This window comes from Panthera leo, chromosome D3 (assembly GCF_018350215.1).
Source record: "Panthera leo isolate Ple1 chromosome D3, P.leo_Ple1_pat1.1, whole genome shotgun sequence".
Taxonomy (NCBI): domain Eukaryota; kingdom Metazoa; phylum Chordata; class Mammalia; order Carnivora; family Felidae; genus Panthera; species Panthera leo.
Window position 1 is genome coordinate 5257255 of NC_056690.1, and position 19840 is coordinate 5277094.

The window sequence follows — 19840 nt, forward strand, 5'->3', positions numbered from 1 at the left end:
CATCCCGGGCCCCCCGGGGGGTAATCCGGGCCACACGCCCTGAGTTAAAGGCTAGCCGATTAGCAGCCTTAATTCCACCTGCGTCCTTCGGTCCCCTTGGCCGTGGGGAGGCTAACGTTTTCACGGGCTCCACGGACGTGTTTGGGGAGGGCCTCGTTGTGCCTGCCACACCAGGAGACGTGCCTTGAGGACGCGGCCTCGTGGGAAGGGCCCTTTGTCCCATGTTGGGAGGAGAGGAAGCCTCTGCTTGTGGATGGAGCAGTGAAGGGGGTCCGTCCTCCCTCCCGGGACCCCGCCTCCTCGCGGTCCGGGCCCCTCCCTTTGGCCCCCGCCACGTCGCACTGCGTCACCCCACGTACCAACTGTTCCCCAGTCTGCCCCGTGCGGTCGCTCCCCACTGGCCCCACGGGGCTACGTAAATCGAAACGGGTTTGAACGCAACCGGGTTGAAAAGGTGGTGCCTTAGTCGCACTGGCCGCCTTTCGGATGTTTACCACCCGCGTGTGCCTGGTGACCTCCGTACAGGACGGCCAGCACAGAAGGACGACACGTTCGTCGTTGTGGAAAGGTGTGTTGGATGCTGTTCGAGAGAGCAGCCCGAGGGACCTTTCCAAAACACGGATTGCCAGCCAGCCCTTTGCTTCGAATGTCTAACAGGTCCCCCGAGACGTATGCCGGAGCCCTGACCCTGGTCTCCGTGCTCTGCGGGATGTGGCCCGTGCCAGCTTCTCTGACATCGTTTCTTCCTCTGCTTCCCCCACCAACTAGTCTTCAGCCCCGTCGTCTTCTCCCTGTTTCTAGAGTCTGTCAAGCTTGGTCCTACCTCAGGCCCTTTGCATCAGCTGTCCCCCTGCCTGCAGAGTCCTTTCCCTAGATATCCACGTGGATCTATGTGGATCATTCCCTCCCTTCCTTTTGGTCTGGTCAGATGCCACCTCCTCCAGGTGGCCTGCCCTGATTTCCATGCTGAAGTTGCCCCCGCCAGCCGCTCTCTGTCACTTCACCCTTGATTGCGTTCTTGGTGCTCAGCACTCCCTGAAATCCCTGACTGCGTGTTTTGTTTTATTTACGGTCTGTGTCCTTCACTAGACTGTAAGTGTTCTCGGCAGGGCTCTGTCCTCAGCTTCTAGAACTGTGGCTGGTGTGGAGCATTTGAAGGTACGGGTGTGTGGGTGTATCCTGCACTTAGGACACTGGGGCTCAGGGCTGGGACATGCCCGAGGTCACACGGTTGGTGGGACGAGAAACCACTCCTCACATGACTGGGTCTTGCCTCCTGGGGGCCTGTGGGGGGCCGAAGCCGCATTTCCAGCTGGAGATGGGGATCCGAGAGGGGTGGTTTGCAGCAGGGTTTGTGGGAGGGAAGGACTGTCTGCGGGTTGGACGACGTCCCCAAGCTCAGGCAGAATGGGGTGCTCGGTAGGTGACGGGTTTAGAGCTGGGGGCTGGAAATGCCCTCTGTCGTGGCCTTGTGTGAGCCCCCCTGGCCTTGCCCTCTGTTGAATTCTTCCTTCAGTGGGGTCCGTGGGCATGGCTCCAGAGATCAGCTGTCGTCGGAAGCTGCCTTCCGCCCCGTGTGCCAGCTCGGTTTTCTTCCGGGCTGGCTTTGCTGCCAGGCGGGCTCTCCCCTCGGGCCCCAGGCTCCCCTGCTCCCCTCTGGGCGTCCTGCACAAAGGGGGCCACAGAAGACCTCGTCATCCTGCAAAAGCTCCCAGGGTTCACCCTGATTGGTCCACCTTGGATCCACGGCCAGCTGTGACCCAATCACCGTGGCCAAGGGTTACGCCGATTGGCCAGGCTGTGTCACATGCTCAGCCCCTGATTCCGTGGGTGGGGCCAGCACTCGCCTAGCCCGTGAGGGGTGGGCTGGTTCCAGGGTTGGGGTCTAGGTTGCAGAAAAAAGAGAGGGTGCCCGGCAGGCGCAGACCGTATGTCCATCCGCTCGGGAAGGCTAGGGACGAGGTTGGCACGGTCTCATCTTAGCACATCTGCCCAAACGACCTCAAAAGTGCAAGGGAATTTTAGGGGCATCCGGGTGGCTCAGTGGGCTGAGTGTCCCAGTCTTGATACGGGCTCAGGTCATGATCTCCCAGTTCGTGGGTCGGAGCCCCAGGTGGGGCTCTGTGCTGGCAACGTGGAGCCTGCTTGGAATTCTCTCTCTTCCTCCGCCCCCCCCCCCCAAATACATAAATAAACTTAAAAAAAAAGCGCAAGGGAATTGAAACATAGGTATAAATAAGATTTCTCCCTTTTGTGTTGAAATGAACACGTGTACCGAGAGGTCCCCAAGCAACACGTGCAGTTTGAAATTCCACAAAGCGCACGGACCCGTGTAACCGGCACCCAGATCATGACTCTCGGCTCCTCAGACTTCCGTGCTGTGTAAGGTCCTCAGACTTGCTCAGCAGAGCCTCTTAGTCCTAATCTGTGGCGATCCTGGGCTTCCGTCTGGCTGGGGGCACCACAAAGCTGTCAATGGCTGACCACTCATTGCCCGTGCCGTTTGGAAATCAAATAGAAAGGGTCACGTGCGTGTGTGCTTGCCGGGAAAAATCAAGCGTGCTTAGCGTCCGAAGCAAGTGATGGCACGTTGGTCTCACCCACTTTAGGTTTCCCCAGGCTTGGACACATGCGGGGGCTTGTTTGAGATTTGCGACCCTCAAGGGCCTGACGAGGTGACTGCCCCCCTTACTGAGGGTCTCGCTTCTGCCGTCTGTAAACATGGGGTCCTCGTGTTTGCTCTGGTCGTTTCACGGCAGAGATGGGAGAATGGGAAATGAGGTTTTCCGAATTGTGGGACGTTGTCTCTGGGGGTGCGGTGCTCAAGGTAGCTTCGAAGGTCCCAGGAGGTGGCTTTAAGTGACATTGGCCGACGTGGGAGAGAGGCTTCGTGCTTTCCCAGTCCCTTACCCTCCTTCCAGGTACCCCCAGCAGAGTCTCTGTCGGTGCTAAGAGGCCTTTCCAGCGCCCATCTTTTTTTTTTTTTTTTTAATTATTATTTTTTTTACATTTATTTTTGAGAGACAGAGCACAAGTCAGGGAGGGGCAGAGAGAGAAGGAGACACAGAATGTGAAGCAGGCTCCAGGCTCTGAGCTGTCCGCACAGAGCCCGACGCTGCGCTCGAACTCACGAACCGTGAGATCATGACCTGAGCCGAAGTCCGACGCTCAACCGACTGAGCCACCCAGGCGCCCCTCGCCCATCTGTCTTTTTAAAAGATTTTTATTTTTTTTATTTTTTAAAAGTTTATTTATTTATATTGAGAGAGAGTACACCAGCAGGGGAGGGGCAGAGAGAGGGGGAGAGAGAATCCCAAGCAGCCTCTGCCCTGTCCGGACGGAGCCCACTTTGGGGCTCAGACTCACGAACCACGAGATCATGACCAGAGCCAAAATCAAGAGTCAGACACGTCACCAACTCAGCCACCCAGGAGCCCCTAAAATTAACCATTTAAAAATGTTCAGTCCAGGGCTGCCTGGGTGACTCAGTCGGTTAAGTGTCCGACTTCGGTTCAGGTCATGATCTCACGTTTCGTGAGTTCGAGCCCCGCATCGGGCTGTCTGCTATCAGCACGGAGATCCTCTGTCTCCCTCTCTCTGCCCGTCCCCACCCCCCTGTCAAATTAATGAACATTTTTAAAAATGTAAAAAAAAAAATGCAGTTCAGTGGCATTTAGCACATTTACAATATTGTGCACCTCCCGTCTCTGTCTAGTTCCAGAATGTTCTCATCCTTCCGAAAAGAGACCCATACCCATTACCAGCCACTCTCCATCTCCCCTCCCCCGGCCCCTGGCGAGCTCAGTCTGCATTCTGTCTGTAGGATTTGCCTCTTCTGGATCCTCGTGGGTTTTTGACAGAGACTCATTCTTTTCCTCGTCAACTCATTGTCCGTCAGGCCCTTTGTACGTTGTCCTGAGCATACGAGGATGCGTTGGTGTTTGCCTTGCTCAATCAGTTGATGGGGAGGTTCAGCCTCATGTTTCTCAGCGTCTCCGATGATTGCCGTGTTGCCTGCAGAATACAGCCTGGGCTGCTTGGCTTGGCGATCGGGATACCCCTTCCCCACCCAAGTCCAGATCTGGCCTCGACTTACCTTTCTCTCCTCAACTCCTGTAATTCTCCTCCACGCCCTGTCTGCTCCATGTGCATTTCCCCACCTCCCCGCCTTTGCTTCTGCCAAACCCTCCCCCTGAAATGTCCTTCCCTGGCCTTCCCTGCCTGGCGTATTTTAACCATCCTCCTTTCCTTCCTGTGACCTCCTCACCCACGTCAGCAGCTCCTCTGTTCCCATCCCTGGGACACAGGGCTCGTCTCTTCCCAGTGCCTGGCATCTCTTGGGCACTTGACAGGCATTTACAGGCCGGATGAAGGGATTCTCTCTGTCTAGTTATTGTCGTTTGCATTTTGTCATCATCCGCGGGCTCTGTAGGCAGCGGCTCTGTTTCATCCCGTGAGCCTGGCACGAAGCAAGCCTTGGACGTGCTGACGCTCTCCCTTGTCTGATGCCCCCCTTCTCTCCGCCCCTCTGCCTTCTAGATGCACCCTTGTTTCTCTCCCACCCTCACTTCTACAACGCCGACCCGATGCTGGCAGAGGCGGTGCTTGGCCTCCACCCCAACCCAGAGGAACATTCCTTATTCCTGGACGTCCACCCGGTGAGCCCTTGCCTGTCAGCCTGTGGGGGGCGGGATGCCAGCTTCTCCCCCTTCCCTCCCCCCAGGCACTGAGCTATTCTGGTGGTGGGGTAGGGGGGTGATGGGAAGCCTGGCTTTCCTTGGCATTGATAGCTTCTGGAATGCCAAGCTGTCAGAAGTCCCTACTTTGCCCTGACTCCATAGTTCAAGGGATTCATTATTTCGTCACAAGGGAATTGTCTTTCTGAAAGGACCATAAGACAGTAAATCAGTTAGAATTATCAGCATAGGAGTTAGCCAGAAGAGCCCTCTGACTGTGCCCATATGTCATAAAGATGTCTAGGTCCCGACAAGAGCCTGGAATATCTTGTAGATAAGTTGGGTTCTGGGGAATTTGTCCTCTGTGACATTCTGTCTGCAGGTGGGGACCAAGAGAAGAGGGTAGCAGGCCCACAGAGGTGGCCCTCCCGTGGGCCTATCTTTACCTGATTGCCTTATCTCCTAGTATCGCTGTCACTGTAAAAGGTGCCCATTTGGACCTGGCGGCCTTCACTGTTGATTAAAAATCCTGCGGGTTTCTGTCTCCTGCATGGACACTCGTGGCCTTCCGGACAGGCCTTTTTCAAACCTCTTCTGCCTGACACCGTTCCACGTCGTTTCTCTGCGTACCCCTCGGATTTTCGGAGCTCCTGACTCCGTTCACCAGCCCCTGGCACTCCACCTTCTCCCCCTGCCCCGCCCCCCTCTCTTTTCACTAAGAACCCAGGCTGGTTAAGTCAACTGTCTCTCTCTTTTCACTAAGAACCCAGGCTGGTTAAGTCAACTGTGTCCTTCTCTCTCTCTCTTTTCACTAAGAACCCAGGCTAGTTAAGTCAACTGTCTCTCTCTTTTCACTAAGAACCCAGGCTGGTTAAGTCAACTGTGTCCTTCTCTCTCTCTCTTTTCACTAAGAACCCAGGCTGGTTAAGTCGTCCCTCTCTCTCTCTGTCTCTTTTCACTAGGAACCCAGGCTAGTTAAGTCAACCGTGACTACATGTACTTCACCTCCAGCAAATAGTGCTTGCACACTCATTATGGTCCAGACACCAGCCGGATACTTTCACATGCAGTAACGCAGTAAATTTGCACAATTATCTGGGCAGGGAGCACTGCTCCTCCCATTGTACAGATGGGGAAACTGTGGCCCAGGTAGGTCACGTGATACAACTAATAAACGGGATCGTTGGCTCCACAGAGGAAAGATCCATTGTGTTCCGTTCATCGCTTGACTTCTAGCAGTTCGCATAGAGGAACTCAGTAGGTACGGGTTTGATAAGTGGGCATAAGTAAGTGGCAAAGCTGAGTCCAAACACAGGCCTTCTGACGCCCCCACCTCATGTCCTGTGCTAATATCTAGTGAATTTTAATGAGGTTAATTTAATGGTATTCGTTAATTAAATTGGTAGTAATTCATATTAATATATTATGTGTTCCTTTGAAGTTCGTTCTTTCTTGTTAGAAATGTTAAGGCTCGGGGTGTCTGGGTGGCTCAGTCGGTTAAGCATCCGACTTCGGCTCAGGTCACGATCCCACGGTTCGTGAGTTCGAGCCCCGCGTCGGGCCCGGTGCGGACCGCTCGGAGCCCGGAGCCTGCTTTGGATTCTGGGTCTCCCTCTGTCTCCGCCCCTTCCCCGCTCATGTTCTGTCTCTCTCTGTCTCGAAAATAAACATTTAAAAAAATGTAAAAAAAAAAAAAAAAAAAGAAAGAAATGCTAAGGCTTTTCCACATCGTCTTAACATTTCGGGGTCTCCGAGACCACCCCCGAGTCTGACGATTTGCTAGCAGGACTCCCAGACTCAGCATATGGTGGAAATCACGGCTGTGATTTGTTGCAGAGAAAGGACACGGAGTACCGTCTCCCAGGGGGGCCGCACAGCACACACTTAATTCCCCCAGCAGTGCGGTGAATCATCCCCCAGGGAAGCCCGTTAGAGACAGCGCCCTGGGTGTTCACCGGGGACTGTTCCCAGCGGCACCCTCTGCCTGGTACCTCCCGAACTTCCAGACTCCCGCGGGGAGACTGATGGTCGGCATAAATCACAATGTTTGTACAAACAGTCCAGGCACAGTGAGCCCCCCTCATCAGTTAGGGAGTGGGGGGGGGCTCCCGAAATCCAGGTTCCCGGACACCAGCCGCCGACCAGCCCGGCCATCAGGCCTCTCTGAGGAGGACAGCCTCCGGCCTGCTGCCTCATCACTTTTCCACCCGCGGGTGGACTCCCTCCCAGCCTGCCGGTTCTTGGGTCCAAGCTCTTCTTGGGAGCACGGCCTCTGCGCTGTCCCTCTGGGCCATCGGGGCCCGGAAGGCCTACTTTTCATGGAAGATAGTTCCCTTTCCCCCAATGTGCGTGATCGTCACGCAAGCGTTTATGGCCCCGAGTGTGGCTGTTTTCCATCCCTTATTTCGCCCTGCAGTGAGGTGGCGGGAGTGAGCCCCTTTTGCAGATGAAGAACCAGGCCTCAGCTAAGAGGCGACAGTTCTGGCCTCCCGACCTCCAACCTCGGTCCCTTTCCTCTTCGGGAGCCACCTCCCTGAGTTGGGGCCTACGTGTGTGTCGCTTCTCCTGCTGTCTGCTTACCGCTTTAAAAACTCCTCTCTTAGAAGAAACGGGTAGGTTTCGGCACAGAGGAAGTTTCCGGTCACCACCTCGCGTCGGAAATTACAAATTTCTCGAAAAAAAGAAGGCGGCAGCCATAAAAGTGAACACAAGGATAAAACATTAGGTTTGAGACGGTCAGGGCAAGTTGTGTGATGGAGAGCGGCTTTATTCACATGCAAATCTGTGTTGTTTGGTCTGGAGGAGGGGGGAGGGGTGGGCAACCAGTGGCAAACGTCACTGTGCACTCAGAGAAGCGTCGTGGGCACAAGAGCCTTCGGGGAAGCGTGTCCCTCCCCCCCCCCCCAAGGGCCTGGAGCCAGCGAGCAGGCCCCGGTGCCCCGGCAGTTCAGCCCTGACGCCTGCGCTCTGAGCGGGACCAGGGACGCGGGTTTGGGGGCGTTCCCGGGGCGCGAACCCGGGCCCCTCACCGTGCTGTTCCTACAGGTCACCGGGATCCCCATGAACTGCTCTGTGAAACTACAGCTGAGCCTGTACGTCAAGGCCATCAAAGGCATCGGGTGAGTGGGTCCGAGAGGAGGGGCCGCGTGGCTTGTTTGGGGGCCGGGACTTGGGACTGGGGGGGGGACACGTCCCCAGGGACCCCGCACGTGGGGAGGGAGACGCTCCTCCCGGATGTGCCGGCTGGTCCCCGCCCCGGAACCCCCGCTTTTTCCGTCTTAACATCTGTCCCCCAGATTCAGCAGACTCTTCTGTCCAAGCGGTTTCCCACTCAACAGAAAACTGGGGAAAAAAAAAAAAAAAAATTAAATCCTGGCAAAAGCAAGTCTTTGAAAATGGAAACTCACCCAACAGGCATTTTAAAGTGTGACTCTTCCCTTTGTGGGAGGAATATTTTAAGCCCTGATATTCCTTTCTGTTTCGCTTTATTTCCGTGTCGCATCGTGGCCTTACCGAGATACAATTCACATACCGTTACGCTCACCCTTTTCAAACGTACAACCCGGTGACTGGAGGCAGATCCGTGGAGTCGCGCAGGGCCGTCGCAGTCCGTCACCCCCAAAGATACCCCGTGTCCGTTAGCAGCCGCCCCCCGCCTCCCCCAGCCCCTGGCAGGCCCTGACCTACTTTCCGTGCCTCTGGATTTGCCTGTGCCGGAAACGTCCCATAAATGGAAGCGTAGGAGCCGTGGCCTTTGCCGTCTGGCGTCTCTCACCGGCGTCGGGGCTCATCCGAGGCGTAGCAGGTGTCCGAGCGTCTTCCGTTTTATGGCCGAATCCCGTTCCGTTGGACGCACACGGCGTGTTTTCTCGCTCAGTTGAGGGGCATCTGGGTCTCTGTCGCTTTTGGCCGTCGTGAGTAGCGAACGTGCCCGTATATGTTGCCGGTGGGTGCACACGCTTTCGATTCCCTGGGGCAGACACGTGGGGGCGGATCCCTCGCCGGGCGTCGCGGGAACTCTGCGTTCAGCGTTGGAGTTGCTGTTTTGCACGGCAGCTGCCCGGTCGGCCTTCCCGCCGGCAGCGTGGGAGCCGTCGGGCCCCCACGATCCTCGCCAGCTGCGGCTGGAACGAGGGGGCTGGGCGAGGGGCTGCGCCGGTTTAGTCGTGGTGGTGGGGTCTGGCTTCCGTGTTTTGTTTTGTTTTGTTTCTTTACGCATATTTGGAATAGTTTCATTAAAAAAAGCTTCCCCTACAAAGATTCCTGGGCTGCAGGAATGTGAGCATCTATCTCGCCGGCTTTGTAAAATGCCTTTCAGCTGGAAAGAACAGGCTCCTCTCTTCCGCTCCCGCCCTGGCTTTTTATCTGGGTGTTTGGGGGCTGTCCGAGGGTGTGCTAGGTGGTGAAATGGCACAGGGGGTTCACCAGGCGCCTGCCCTCCCCCTGACCCCGGAGCTCCGGCTCTGGGGCCTGCATCACTTCGTGGGGGGGCCAGCAGGTGACTAGGAGAAGCCGGGCAGGCCGGTGGGGATGGGGCCCAGGACCTGCCCCTCCCCAGCACCAGGGGGCTCACGCCGGCCATGGGCCCCATCGGGTGCATTTTCAAAGGCGTTTCTCAAAATCTGGATTTTAACCAGCACTCTCTTAACTTTCACCTGTGGGAAGTGAATTTGAATCCCCGACAAACGTTGCTCAAGTCAGCAGGACCCCCGGGGGCCGCTGGATTCTGCGTGGTGGGGACTCCCGGGCCTCTACCCTGACCTGACCTCTCTGGGCCTCTGGGTGCTGGGTGACACAGCTGTCTGACTCCCCCCCCCTCCCCCCCCCGCACTCCTTCTGGCCTCGAGGGAACCGGTCTAACAGCGGTGCCTCCCGCCAGCCCCGAGGGCCACTGGCCGTGGGAAAAAGCCGGAGACACAGCTGCCTGCACGGAGAGCTGTTTCGCTGCGGCTCGTCCGGGGGACTCTGGCGCCCCATCCTCGCAAGATCCAGACAGCTGGGTTGCGTGCTCTTTGCCCTGAACTTACACCAGTTCCTACAAACTCAAATAAGAAGGGGCCAGCGTGGACTTCCTGTTGTGTTTCTCTAGTGTTTTCTGTGTGTCGCCTCCGCGGCGGGTGCCGTATAAACTCGTTGCCCTGCACGACACTCTGTGTCTCAGGCGGCCCGAGAGAGTTCTGAGAGTGGTGACTGAAGGATTTTGGCCATTCGTGCCGACTCTGGTTCTGTCCCCCTGGTGGGTCCCCTTTCCCCTCCGTCCGGCTGTGCCTTCTTTAAGCAGACCCCAAAACGGTGAAGCTGAAGAATATTTTGGCCCGTTTGTTTGCTGGTAACGAACAACAGCGACGACAGTAACGAGCTTGGAGTGGTTTCTATAGGGTGGGTGTTCTTCTGAGCACTTTTCACGGGGCCGCATTCAGTGCCAGTGCAGTCCCCACTTGGCGGAGGAGACACAGGGAGGGTAGGTCGCGTGCCCAAGGTCACACAGCTAGTCAGTGCTGTGTCGGGGGGACCCCAAGACAGACCACCGTCCGGTTCGATGATTCAGTGGGGGGACACCCAGGACCCCGAACATAGTTGTACTCGTGGCTGTGATTGATTACGGAGGAAGGAGTCAAGCAAAATCAGTGAAGGAAAAGGTGCGTGGGGTGAAGTCTGGGGGAGCCAGGCAGAAGCTTCCAGAACCCTCTCCTGGGACAGTCACATAGGACGCCCTTAATTCCCCCAGCATTGAGTTGTGACAACGCATGCGAAGTGTCTTCTACCAGGGAAGTCCATTAGGCACTCAGCGCCCAGGGTATTTATTGGGGCCTGGTCACGTAGACACCCTCTGGCGTGGACCCAGCCTCCAGACTCTCCAAAGGAAAGCAGGAGGTGCTGGGTGCATTACCATCCCGAATTAGTGTGGGCTTTTGTTTCTAAAAGGCACCGGTGGGCATCAGCCAGGTCGCTGGCAGTCCCCCCGGCCCCCCACCGTGTAGGTGACGTGAGTTTTTAATTCAAAAAGACGTGAGCAGATCGCCGAGTTGCTCCCTGCCAGGAAATACCCCTCTCTCAAGCCGGCACCAATCCAGTCCTTGCAAAATCAAATCCCTGCTGATCTGGACCCTACGATCACATGTCCAAAGCTGCCTGACATAAAAAACATGCTGACAAAACTCACAATGTTTTGGTCTTATTTCCAGACAAACAGGGAAGATCGAGCCAGTAGTCCTGCCGTTGATGTGGTTTGAGGAGGTGAGAGGCTGTCTCACGTTGCCTGCGGGGGAACCGTTGGGCGTGGTGTCTGGGACCCCAGGGAGGGGCCGGTGTGGGCTTTGCAGGAGAGGGGCTGTTTGTGGAGGAGGGGAGGCTGGGCTGGGAGCTGGAAGGGGGGGGGGAGGCTATAAAACCATCTGTTAGAAGCTTCCTGAGGTCCAAGCACTTTGTATCAATTATCCCACGGAGTTGAAAGGATCACTTGAGGTGAGGAAGACAGAAGCTGCATGAAAATGTGAAGCTCTATCTGGCCCAGGGTGTAATTTTGTAAATGCACTTGACCACTTCTCCGGAGAGGGAGGAAGTTGCTTTTCAGAGTGTCAGCTTTTCTTTTTTTAAAAAAACTTTTTAATGTTTATTTTTGAGAGAGAGAGGACGGGGGGGGGGGGGGGGGGGGGGGAGGAGCAGAGAGACAGGGACACAGAATTCGAAGCAAGCGCCAGGGTTTAAGCCCTCGTTGGGTCTTGAACCCACGAACCTTGAGATCGTGCCCAGAGAGCCGAAGTTGGATGCTTAACCAACTGAGCCCCCCAGCCGCCCCCTAGGGTATCAGCTTTTCCCTTGAACTTTCTCTCCTCCCAGCTTTTCAGGGTTCCTTCTGGCCAGCTTGTTTTCTTTCTTTTTTTTTTTTTTCAATCTATGAAATTTATTGTCAAATTGGTTTCCATGGCCAGCTTGTTTTCAATCAGGCAGAGCTCACCTCACAGGCTGGGCCGGTTGTGGGAGGCGGAGCTCTGCCTCATGGCCCCGCCCTCCCGGGGAGCCTCAGAGCCCGTCACCTTCAGGGAGTTAGGACAGAGAACTAGAGAATCCGCGGGCAGGTGTCTATGGGCCGGGCCGGAAGTCGCGGCATACTGGGCCCGCCTCCTGTTGGCCGGAACACGATCACGTGGCCCTGTCCGGCTGCAAGGGAGTCTGGGAAATGTAGTCCCGCGTGGGGCCCCGAGGGAACGGAGGCCCCCGCAGGCTCCATCACAAGCTCTGGGAGGGGGGCGGCCGTGAGACGGGTAAGGGGCGGGGGGCCTGGAGGTGGCGTGGCGCGGCCTCCGTGTCCCGGGGCCTGCCGAGTGCGGCCCAGCCTGGTAGTCTGTTGTTCTCCATCCCCAGAGCGGGGCAATGGAAGGTGAGCCCCTGCAGACCTTCTACACCCAGCTGGTGTTGGTGCCCAGTGTGCTACACTATGCCCAGTACGTCCTCGTCGGGCTGGGCTGCGTCCTGCTGTTCATCCCCATCATCCACCAGATCCGGAGCCAGGTAGGTGGCGGCTGGAGGGAGGCCCGGGCCGAACGGCCCCCTGCTCGCCTGTCGGGGTAAGCGGGACTCGGATGGGCTCGCCCGGCCGTTCCTCCAGTCGCTCCCGCAGACGCCCTCAGCTTGGAGCCCGCCTTGGGCAGCGGTGCCATGTCTCTGCCTGGGGCAGGGGAGCTGCCCTGCGTCTCTGCCTCACTCGCGTCCCGCATTTACCACTTTTTTTCTGCCTGTCCCGGGAGGCCTGGGGACCCTCCCTTGGAGGGGCATTGGGTGGGCTCTGGTTATGAGACCTGGTCCTTGAATGGTTTGCTCGTCAAGTCAGCACCTGCTGGGTGCCAGGTTCACGGCCGTGAACGAGACAGACACGGTCCCGCCCTGGGGGCACGTGGCTTCCCTGTTGGGGAGACAGAAGACGACCAAGTAAATAGAAAAGATCACTCCGCGGATGATAAAGGTGGCGGGACACGTGACAGGTTAGCGCTGTCCGCTAGAAATCCGTGAGCCGCATCCGGGATTGGAAATTTAGATTTTTTAGTCGTCCCATCCAGTAAAAAGAAATCGATTTAATCCTAGATTTTGTTTAATCCGGATAGGCCCGAAATATGGCCGTATGAACATGCAATCAACATGAAAAATACAAATTTAACTGTATTTTACATTATTTTTTTTTACGTTGTCTTTAAAATCTGCTGTGTGTTTTAACACTTAACGGCAGGTCTTGAATCGGACTCACCCCATTTATTTATTTATTTATTTATTTATTTATTTATTTTTAAATGTTTATTTATTTTGAGAGAGAGAGAGCAGGGGAGGGATAGGAGAGGGTGAGAGCGAGAGAGAGAGAGAATCCCAAGTAGGCTCTGTGCCCAGCGCATGGAGCCTGACACGGGGCTCGATCTCTTGCCAGTGAGACCGTGATCTGAGCCGATATCAAGATTTGGACACTTAACTGGCTGTGCCACTCGGGCGCCCCTAGACTCACCGCACTTAAAAGACCTAACAGCCCTATGTGGCTACTGGACCAGGGAGCATTGTATTCAAGAGGGCTGGGGACAGCTATAGAGAGCATCCGGAAAGCCTTCCCCGAAGAGGCAGAATTTAGGCTTAGATGTGAATGCTAATGAGGCAGTCAGCACAGAGTCACAGAAGGAGTGCTTCAAGCACAGGAATAGCCAGTGCAAAGGCCCTGAGGCGGGGATGGGCAAGGCGTGTGGGAGGGGCCTTGGGCCCCCGCAGCACCTGCTTTCTTGCTTCAGCTTTGGCAAACAACTCTTCTGTTTTCTCCTCTTTTTGGGGGGTGGCTTGCACGCTTGCTTGCTCGCTGGGGGCAACGATAAACCTTCCCAGGCTCCTAAGATAGGTTTCGGACCCTTAACCCGATGTGCCTTCCAAATTCCCCATCCTTTAGGGGGAAAGGTTGGCCCTGGTGCCAGGGTGCCAAGGCCCGGAGCTCTCATCGTGCCAGTGCTCTGGTGTTTGAGTCCCTGGTGATCGAGGGGTGTAAGCAGCCTGTTGGGGGCCCAGGGAGACCGGGCTGAGCAGACCTCGTGCTCTAGGGAGCGCAAGGAAACCCCCTATAGTTTTTTGACTGATTTCCGCTAGGAGGGTGGAGGGGACCAGAAGCCAAGGCTCCCAGCCTGTGGATCCCTCCTTGGGTGCTTCCAGCAGTGAAGGTGTCCTGTCACAGCCAGGGGACCCAGTGGACTGGCTAGATCTGTCCTCTCTGTCTCCTAAGTGTCCGTCGGAAGCCAGAGGGGGAAGGAGAATGAGGAAGCACGTGTGAAATCGCTGGCTCAGGCCCCTTCCCTCCAGGCCTCCAGGCCTCACCGCCCTCGGACCCAGTAAGGACGTCTGTTTTCACTGAGGACGCAGTCCCTACAGGTGTCACTGGAGGCCAAATAATGGAAATTTATCCCATTATGTATTTTTTTTTGCGGGGGAACTTAGCAGACATTAGGCCTTACGTGTTTTTTTTATTTTTTTAATGTTTATTTTCGAAGGAGAGAGAGACAGAGTATGAGCGGGGGAGGGGCAGAGAGAGAGGGAGACAAGGAATCCAAAACAGGCTCCAGGCTCTGAGCTGTCCGCACAGAGCCCGACGCGGGGCTCGAACTCACAGACTCTGAGATCATGACCTGAGCTGAAGTCGGACGCTTAACCGACTGAGCCACCCAGGCGCCCCTAGGCCTTCCGTGGTTTTATGTGATTTGTCCTGATTTTAAGAAAATAATCATCATCACATGCTGGTGAACTCAGCACATTTTAATTGCCGAGAAATTTTTCTTCTCAAGTTGTTCTTTTCAAATAGCCAAGCTGTTTCTGGTCCCTTTAAAACGCCACCTGCTCAGCCCGCGGGTTCTTGGCCAATACGCCCTGTCCACCGTGGCCCGTCTCCCCACCCTGGCTCCCGTCCAAAGCCTGAATGTTCGGGCCGACAGCCCCTGTTCCTGCGTGGCTAGTCTGTCCGACCAGGCGTGTTTCCCGAAGATACCCGCATTTCTGTCTCTGGTGAAGGGCACCCACTCCCCGCCCCCCACCCCCAATCTCAGCCTCTCTGGTCGTTAACGGTTGTTGGACTTAACACCCCGCTCTTTGCTTTTCGGCGATTGAACAACCTTTTGCGTTTGGCTGCGGAGTCAACTATAAATTAGCTTGGTTATCTTCTAGGAGAAATGCTATTTATTTTGGAGTAGTAGTAAAAAGGGCTCAAAGGATAAGGAGGCCATTCAGGCCTATTCTGAATCCCTGATGACATCAGCACCCAAGGGCTCTGTGCTGCAAGAAGCAAGATTGTAGGTGGGTACCAGGTAACGCCTCGCCCCTCCCCCCCTCCCCTCCCCTCCCCTCCCCTCCCCTCCCCTCCCGTAGCAAATAGAACTCTGGCGGCTTGACCCACTTTGGGCCTCACCCGTTTCTTCAGCCTAAACTTCTCCTGGGGTGTCTGCAGACCGTAAATTCGTACTTGTAGATTTTGCGGGTGGGGAACCCGCCCTTCTGACGTGAGGAGCAGTGCATGGCAGTTTCTTTGGCCCCCGGCGTGGTAGGGGACGGTGGAGGGCGATCGCGTTCCACGGGCTGACGTGGTCGTTGCCCAGGTTGTCTTAGAAACGTAGGGTCCGGGCTCAGGCCACAGGTGCTTCTCAGACCTCTGGTGCAGTGGACTCCTCTGGGAATTTAAGCGGTTGGCTCAAAATTGAGACATTGAGACCCCTGCACATCCTTCTAGAACTCCCCCCCCCCCCCCCCTGCCCTGGAATAGAGTCACACGGATGGAGCCCCGGGATCTGTGTTTTCATGGACCCCCCCCTGCCCCCCACCCCACCCCCACGACAAGGGGATTCTGATGCGGACGATCCAACATTTGAGAAACACGAGTCTCAATACATCTGGGAGAACTGACCGAGAAAGAAAGAACGTAAGCACCAAGTGGGCACCGACCGGGTACCCAGGATTCAGCCCGAGAGGGTAGCTTGGCCAGACGCAGCAAAAACAGACGCACAAACACGCCCCCCGCCCCCACAGGAAACAAGAAGGACGAAGGGGTCCCGGTGAGAGGTGGACGTTCGGTAAACGGTGACTAGGGTTTAGGGTAGGTGTGTCCCATGCCGTCACTGGGACGCACGTGGGTTTTGGACCTCTGATAACAGCTGTCACTTTGGCTTCTCAAAACTGCACCGCCCCCTCGAGCTTCTGGGGCTGCGCGGGCTCGGGTTGAAGTAGGCTTCTTGGGAGCCACGGAACGAGGGGGAGGCCGCCGCCCTGCTCTTTGGGGCCAGTTGGCTGCCTCCAGTCGGCGTCTTTTGCCAGGGCCGGAGGCGGAAAGAAAATAGAAAATGCGAAGTCGTGAGCGCAGGCCTGTTTGTGTTGACAGGTGCGAGGAGGCGGAGGGAGGGGCAGCTGTGTCCCCGGCTGGGGCCTGAGCACGTCAGGGTGTCCCAGGGCTGGACACCCAGGACACGGGGTGTCCTCCTGAGAACACGGCCCCCGGGCTTGGAGACTAGTCCCCCTTTCCTTCCAGTGTCCCCCCACCCTCTTCCCAATAACACAGAAACAAAACTGGGGTCTCCTCTGTATCTTGCCCCCAGAATCCAGTTTCCAAGTTGTTAGGGAAGTTTCTGACTTAGAGAGATTCTAGTGCCCTGCCTCGCGGAAGGCAGCTCGGCCTCCAGGCCAGATGACGCTGCCTCTGCCCCTGGTGGGGTACTTGGGGAAAGCAGTGCCCTGTAGGCTCTGGTTTGGGGGCCGGGCACCTGGGAAGTGACCATGGTCCTGGAGACCTGGAACCCCGGCATGGTGGCCCCAGCCTGCACGGAGCCTCAGCCTGGGTCCCTGGAGGAGGCCCCCCACCTTGCCTCGTACCTGGGCATGGGAGTGGTCTTGAGGGGCGGCCTTGCCTGGGAGAGAGCAGGACACGGGGCCTCCACTAGCCCGGAAGGGTGTTCTCATGTCGAGAAGGAAGACGGCCACTCTTGGGCAGACCTGGCCAGCTCTAGGGCAGAGGGCTTGGCAAACGGAACACGATAACCCATTTGCCGTGCCTTTGTGCAGTGAACATCTTAGACAACCGTACATGGAAACCCTTCAGGGAAATATTCCTGGACCTGTCCTACCTTCTCAGTGATTTCTCTCCTGTTCTAAGTCTTCACTCCTCAGCTAAATGAAAGTGGAAGGAAATAGGAAGAGGAGGAATGTGGTTCACCTTCTGGTTCCTTGCGGATCTGTTACATGTGTCTTCCTTGGGATGGACCAGGGCCCCTGTCACAGCCTGGGATTAGTTTCCCTTTGTACTTCTGAGCAAGGCTTTCTTAAGTTGTGATTCTTTGGGCCACGTTGCTGAGGTTCTGGGCACCCCTGGGTGTCCCCATGCGGTCTCTCTGTGGTGGAAGGGAGGGGTGCAAGGCTGGTCTCACTCTGGCCTGGCCTCCCCGCCCCTCCCCCCATTCCTGCCCCTGGCTTGAATGTGGCTCAACCCTGGTAGCCTTAGATCCGTCCCAGAGGGAGGGAGAGGGACAGGGGTCCAAGCCTTCCCTGTGTCCTGCCCACCTGGGGGTGGTAGACACGGGAGGGCGGGAAGGGGTTGATTTTCTTCACTGCCCGGAGAAGCAAGTCCTTGGGGTTTGGGAATGAGGCACAAGTGGCCACAGGCCCTCAGGGTGTCCTGGCCACACTGCTGGGCCCTGAGGCCTCTCCCTTCTTCAGGGCTCAGAGGGACGATAAGCCTATCAATGTTGCTGTCTTTTTTTTTTTTTTTTTTTAATGTTTATTTTTGAGAGAGAGAGAGAGAGAGAGAGAGAGAGAGAGAGACAGAACATCAGCAGGGGAGGGGCAGAGAGAGAGGGAGACCCAGAATCCGAAGCAGGCTCCAGGCTCCGAGCTGACAGCACAGAGCCTGGCACTGGGCTCGAACCCATGAACCATGAGATCATGACCTGAGCTGGAGTCGGATGCTTAAGCGACTGGGCCACCCAAGCGGTCCTCAGCATTGCTGTCTTTTTTTTTTTTTTAATTTTATATTATTAATTTTTTTTTTTTTTTTTTTTACCATTTATTATTGAGAGACAGAGCATGAGCAGGGGAGGGGCAGAGGGAGAGGGAGACACAGAGAGACTGACGTGGGGCTCGAACTCCCAAACCGCGAGCTTTGAGCTGAGCTGAAGTCAGACGCTTAACCGACTGAGCCACCGAGGCGCCCCTCAACGTCGCTGTCTTTAACAGATGTGTTGAGAAATCTTTTAAAACCGTAAAAGTAGATAAATTATAGTATGTGATGTTCCCTCTCACCCGGACTCAACAATATTAACTTTTTGAAAACAATTCCTTTTTTTTTTAAGTTTATTTATTTTGAGAGAGAGGGTGAGCATGAGCAGGGGAGGGGCAGACGGAGAGAGATTGAGAGAGAGAATCCCAAGTAGGCCCCATGCTGTCAACGCAGAGCCTGATTCGGGGCTCGAACTCACGACCGTAGGACCGTGACCTGAGCGGAAATCAAGAGTCGGACGCTTAAGCGGTTGACTGAGCCACGCAGGCGCCCCAACAGCATTGTTAACATTTCGTCCTGGTTGTTCGCCTTTTCCCCCAGAGGCAGCCATTGCCGGGAAATTGGTGCCTGGGCTTTTCCCCTCTAAGTCTGTATACATATATCCACGAACAAGAGACGACTAACAAAGTTGTCCCCCTGCTGTCATGGCACATGGGTCACTCTGCCGCTGGCTTTCCTTTCCTCGGGTTTCTGTTTGTGAAAGCTGTCCGGGCTCAGTGCCGTCCTGTGACTGTATTTTAAAAGTGCGTTTCTTCTGTCGGTGGACATTTAGGTGGTTTCCAGTTTCTGGGTAACAGTATGGCATGTAAGCCCTGGATTCCCGGCCTTGCCCTTCTCACTGTGTTAGGCAAGTCCCTTTGGGCCTCGGTTGTCCCACCTCTGAAATGGGGCGAGGGCAGTGTCCAGTGAGAGGGGGGGGGGGCCTCGTAACCGCGTTCCGGGGGGGGGGGGGGCGCTGTATGTCACTCCGGGCTTTTCTCCTCTCCGGCTTGATAAGTGGGCGCTGCGGAGGGGGACACGGAGGGGGCTGTTTCCGTGCGGGAGGGCGTGGGGGCGGGGCCGGGGGTGTGGGCGGGGCCGGGGGTATGGGCGGGGCTTGGTGACCCAGCCCCCCGCTCTCTCTCCACAGGGTCCCAGACCGGGTCCCAGAGACGTCACCAGCCAGCCCAGCGTGGCCACTGAGCCGGACCGGCTCCCCAGCCCCTGCACCCCGCTTCTTCAGGACTCCCTCGGCGGACCGCCCACCAGTCCCAAAGCCTGAGCCCCCCCAGTTGCCACACGCGTGTCCGCGCGCTGCACACCCCCGGCACGTGTCCACACGCGAGTACGCAGGCGTGCGCAGACACACTCAGGGATGGAGCCGCCGCTGGGGAGACTCAGGGCATCGTCATCTGGAACCTTCTGTCCGGGTGACCCACAGTGCCGCGGGCACCGGGTCCCCTCCCCCGACTGAGCCGGGCCCCGGGCTCCTGACGACTCACGCCTCCCCCCCCCCCCCCCCCCCCCCCCCCCCCGGGGCCCCCGCCACCAGCCTCGACCCAGACGCCCGGTCCCTGCAGGACACGCCTTTCACTACTGTCCCCAGGCCCAGCCCGGAAGGCAGACTTCTCGTGCCAAAGCCCTGCGGGCCTGGGGGGGGGGGGGGGCGCCCCGAGCTTTGGCCGCGCGCGGGCCCCCCGGGCTGCGGGCCGGGCGGCGTCACGCGGGCCCCAGCAAGCGGCGTGACCGCGACCGGCCTGTCCTGGTTCCGCGGGCCGACCCGGGTCTGCCCAGAGTTGCCGCGGGGGCCGCCCGGGGCCCCCTCCTCCCGCCTAAACTGACGTCATCCTGTGTACTGAGCCGGCCGCTCCCGGGTGGGGGTGGCGGGGGGCCCTGCCCCGAGTCGCCCCGCACGAGGGCCCTCGGCCCGGTCGGTGTGGGTGTCCCGTCTGGTCCGGGGCAGGCCTCTGCCTCTTTTCTACTGCCAGAGAAATGAGTTTTATCGTCTTTTAAAAGTAATTCACTATTGAAGTAATAAACCTTTTGTAAACGTTAAAGCGGGCGTCGGTGACAGCCTGTTTGTGGGGGAGTGAGGGGCTTCTGGAAAATTCTGGGCTCTTCCTGGTCAATAGCCCCT

General features: G+C 56.9%; 1 protein-coding gene across 5 annotated transcripts in view; it reads left to right on the top strand.

Annotated features, from left to right (window-relative positions):
* Nucleotides 1–19760, top strand: part of SCARB1 (scavenger receptor class B member 1) — a 69134-nt gene extending 49374 nt beyond the window's left edge. For 4 of the 5 annotated variants that reach the window (XM_042911420.1, XM_042911424.1, XM_042911422.1 and 1 more), the window contains 5 exons: nt 4540–4658; nt 7722–7795; nt 10862–10913; nt 12042–12188; nt 18854–19760. In XM_042911420.1, the coding sequence (XP_042767354.1) occupies nt 4540–4658; nt 7722–7795; nt 10862–10913; nt 12042–12188; nt 18854–18985 (524 nt within the window). In that variant the 3' untranslated portion in view covers nt 18986–19760. Of the gene's footprint in view, nt 1–4539; nt 4659–7721; nt 7796–10861; nt 10914–12041; nt 12189–14852; nt 14982–18853 lie in introns of all 5 variants that reach the window. The other variant, XM_042911419.1, reaches the window with a different exon arrangement.
* Nucleotides 19761–19840: the final 80 nt, after the last annotated feature.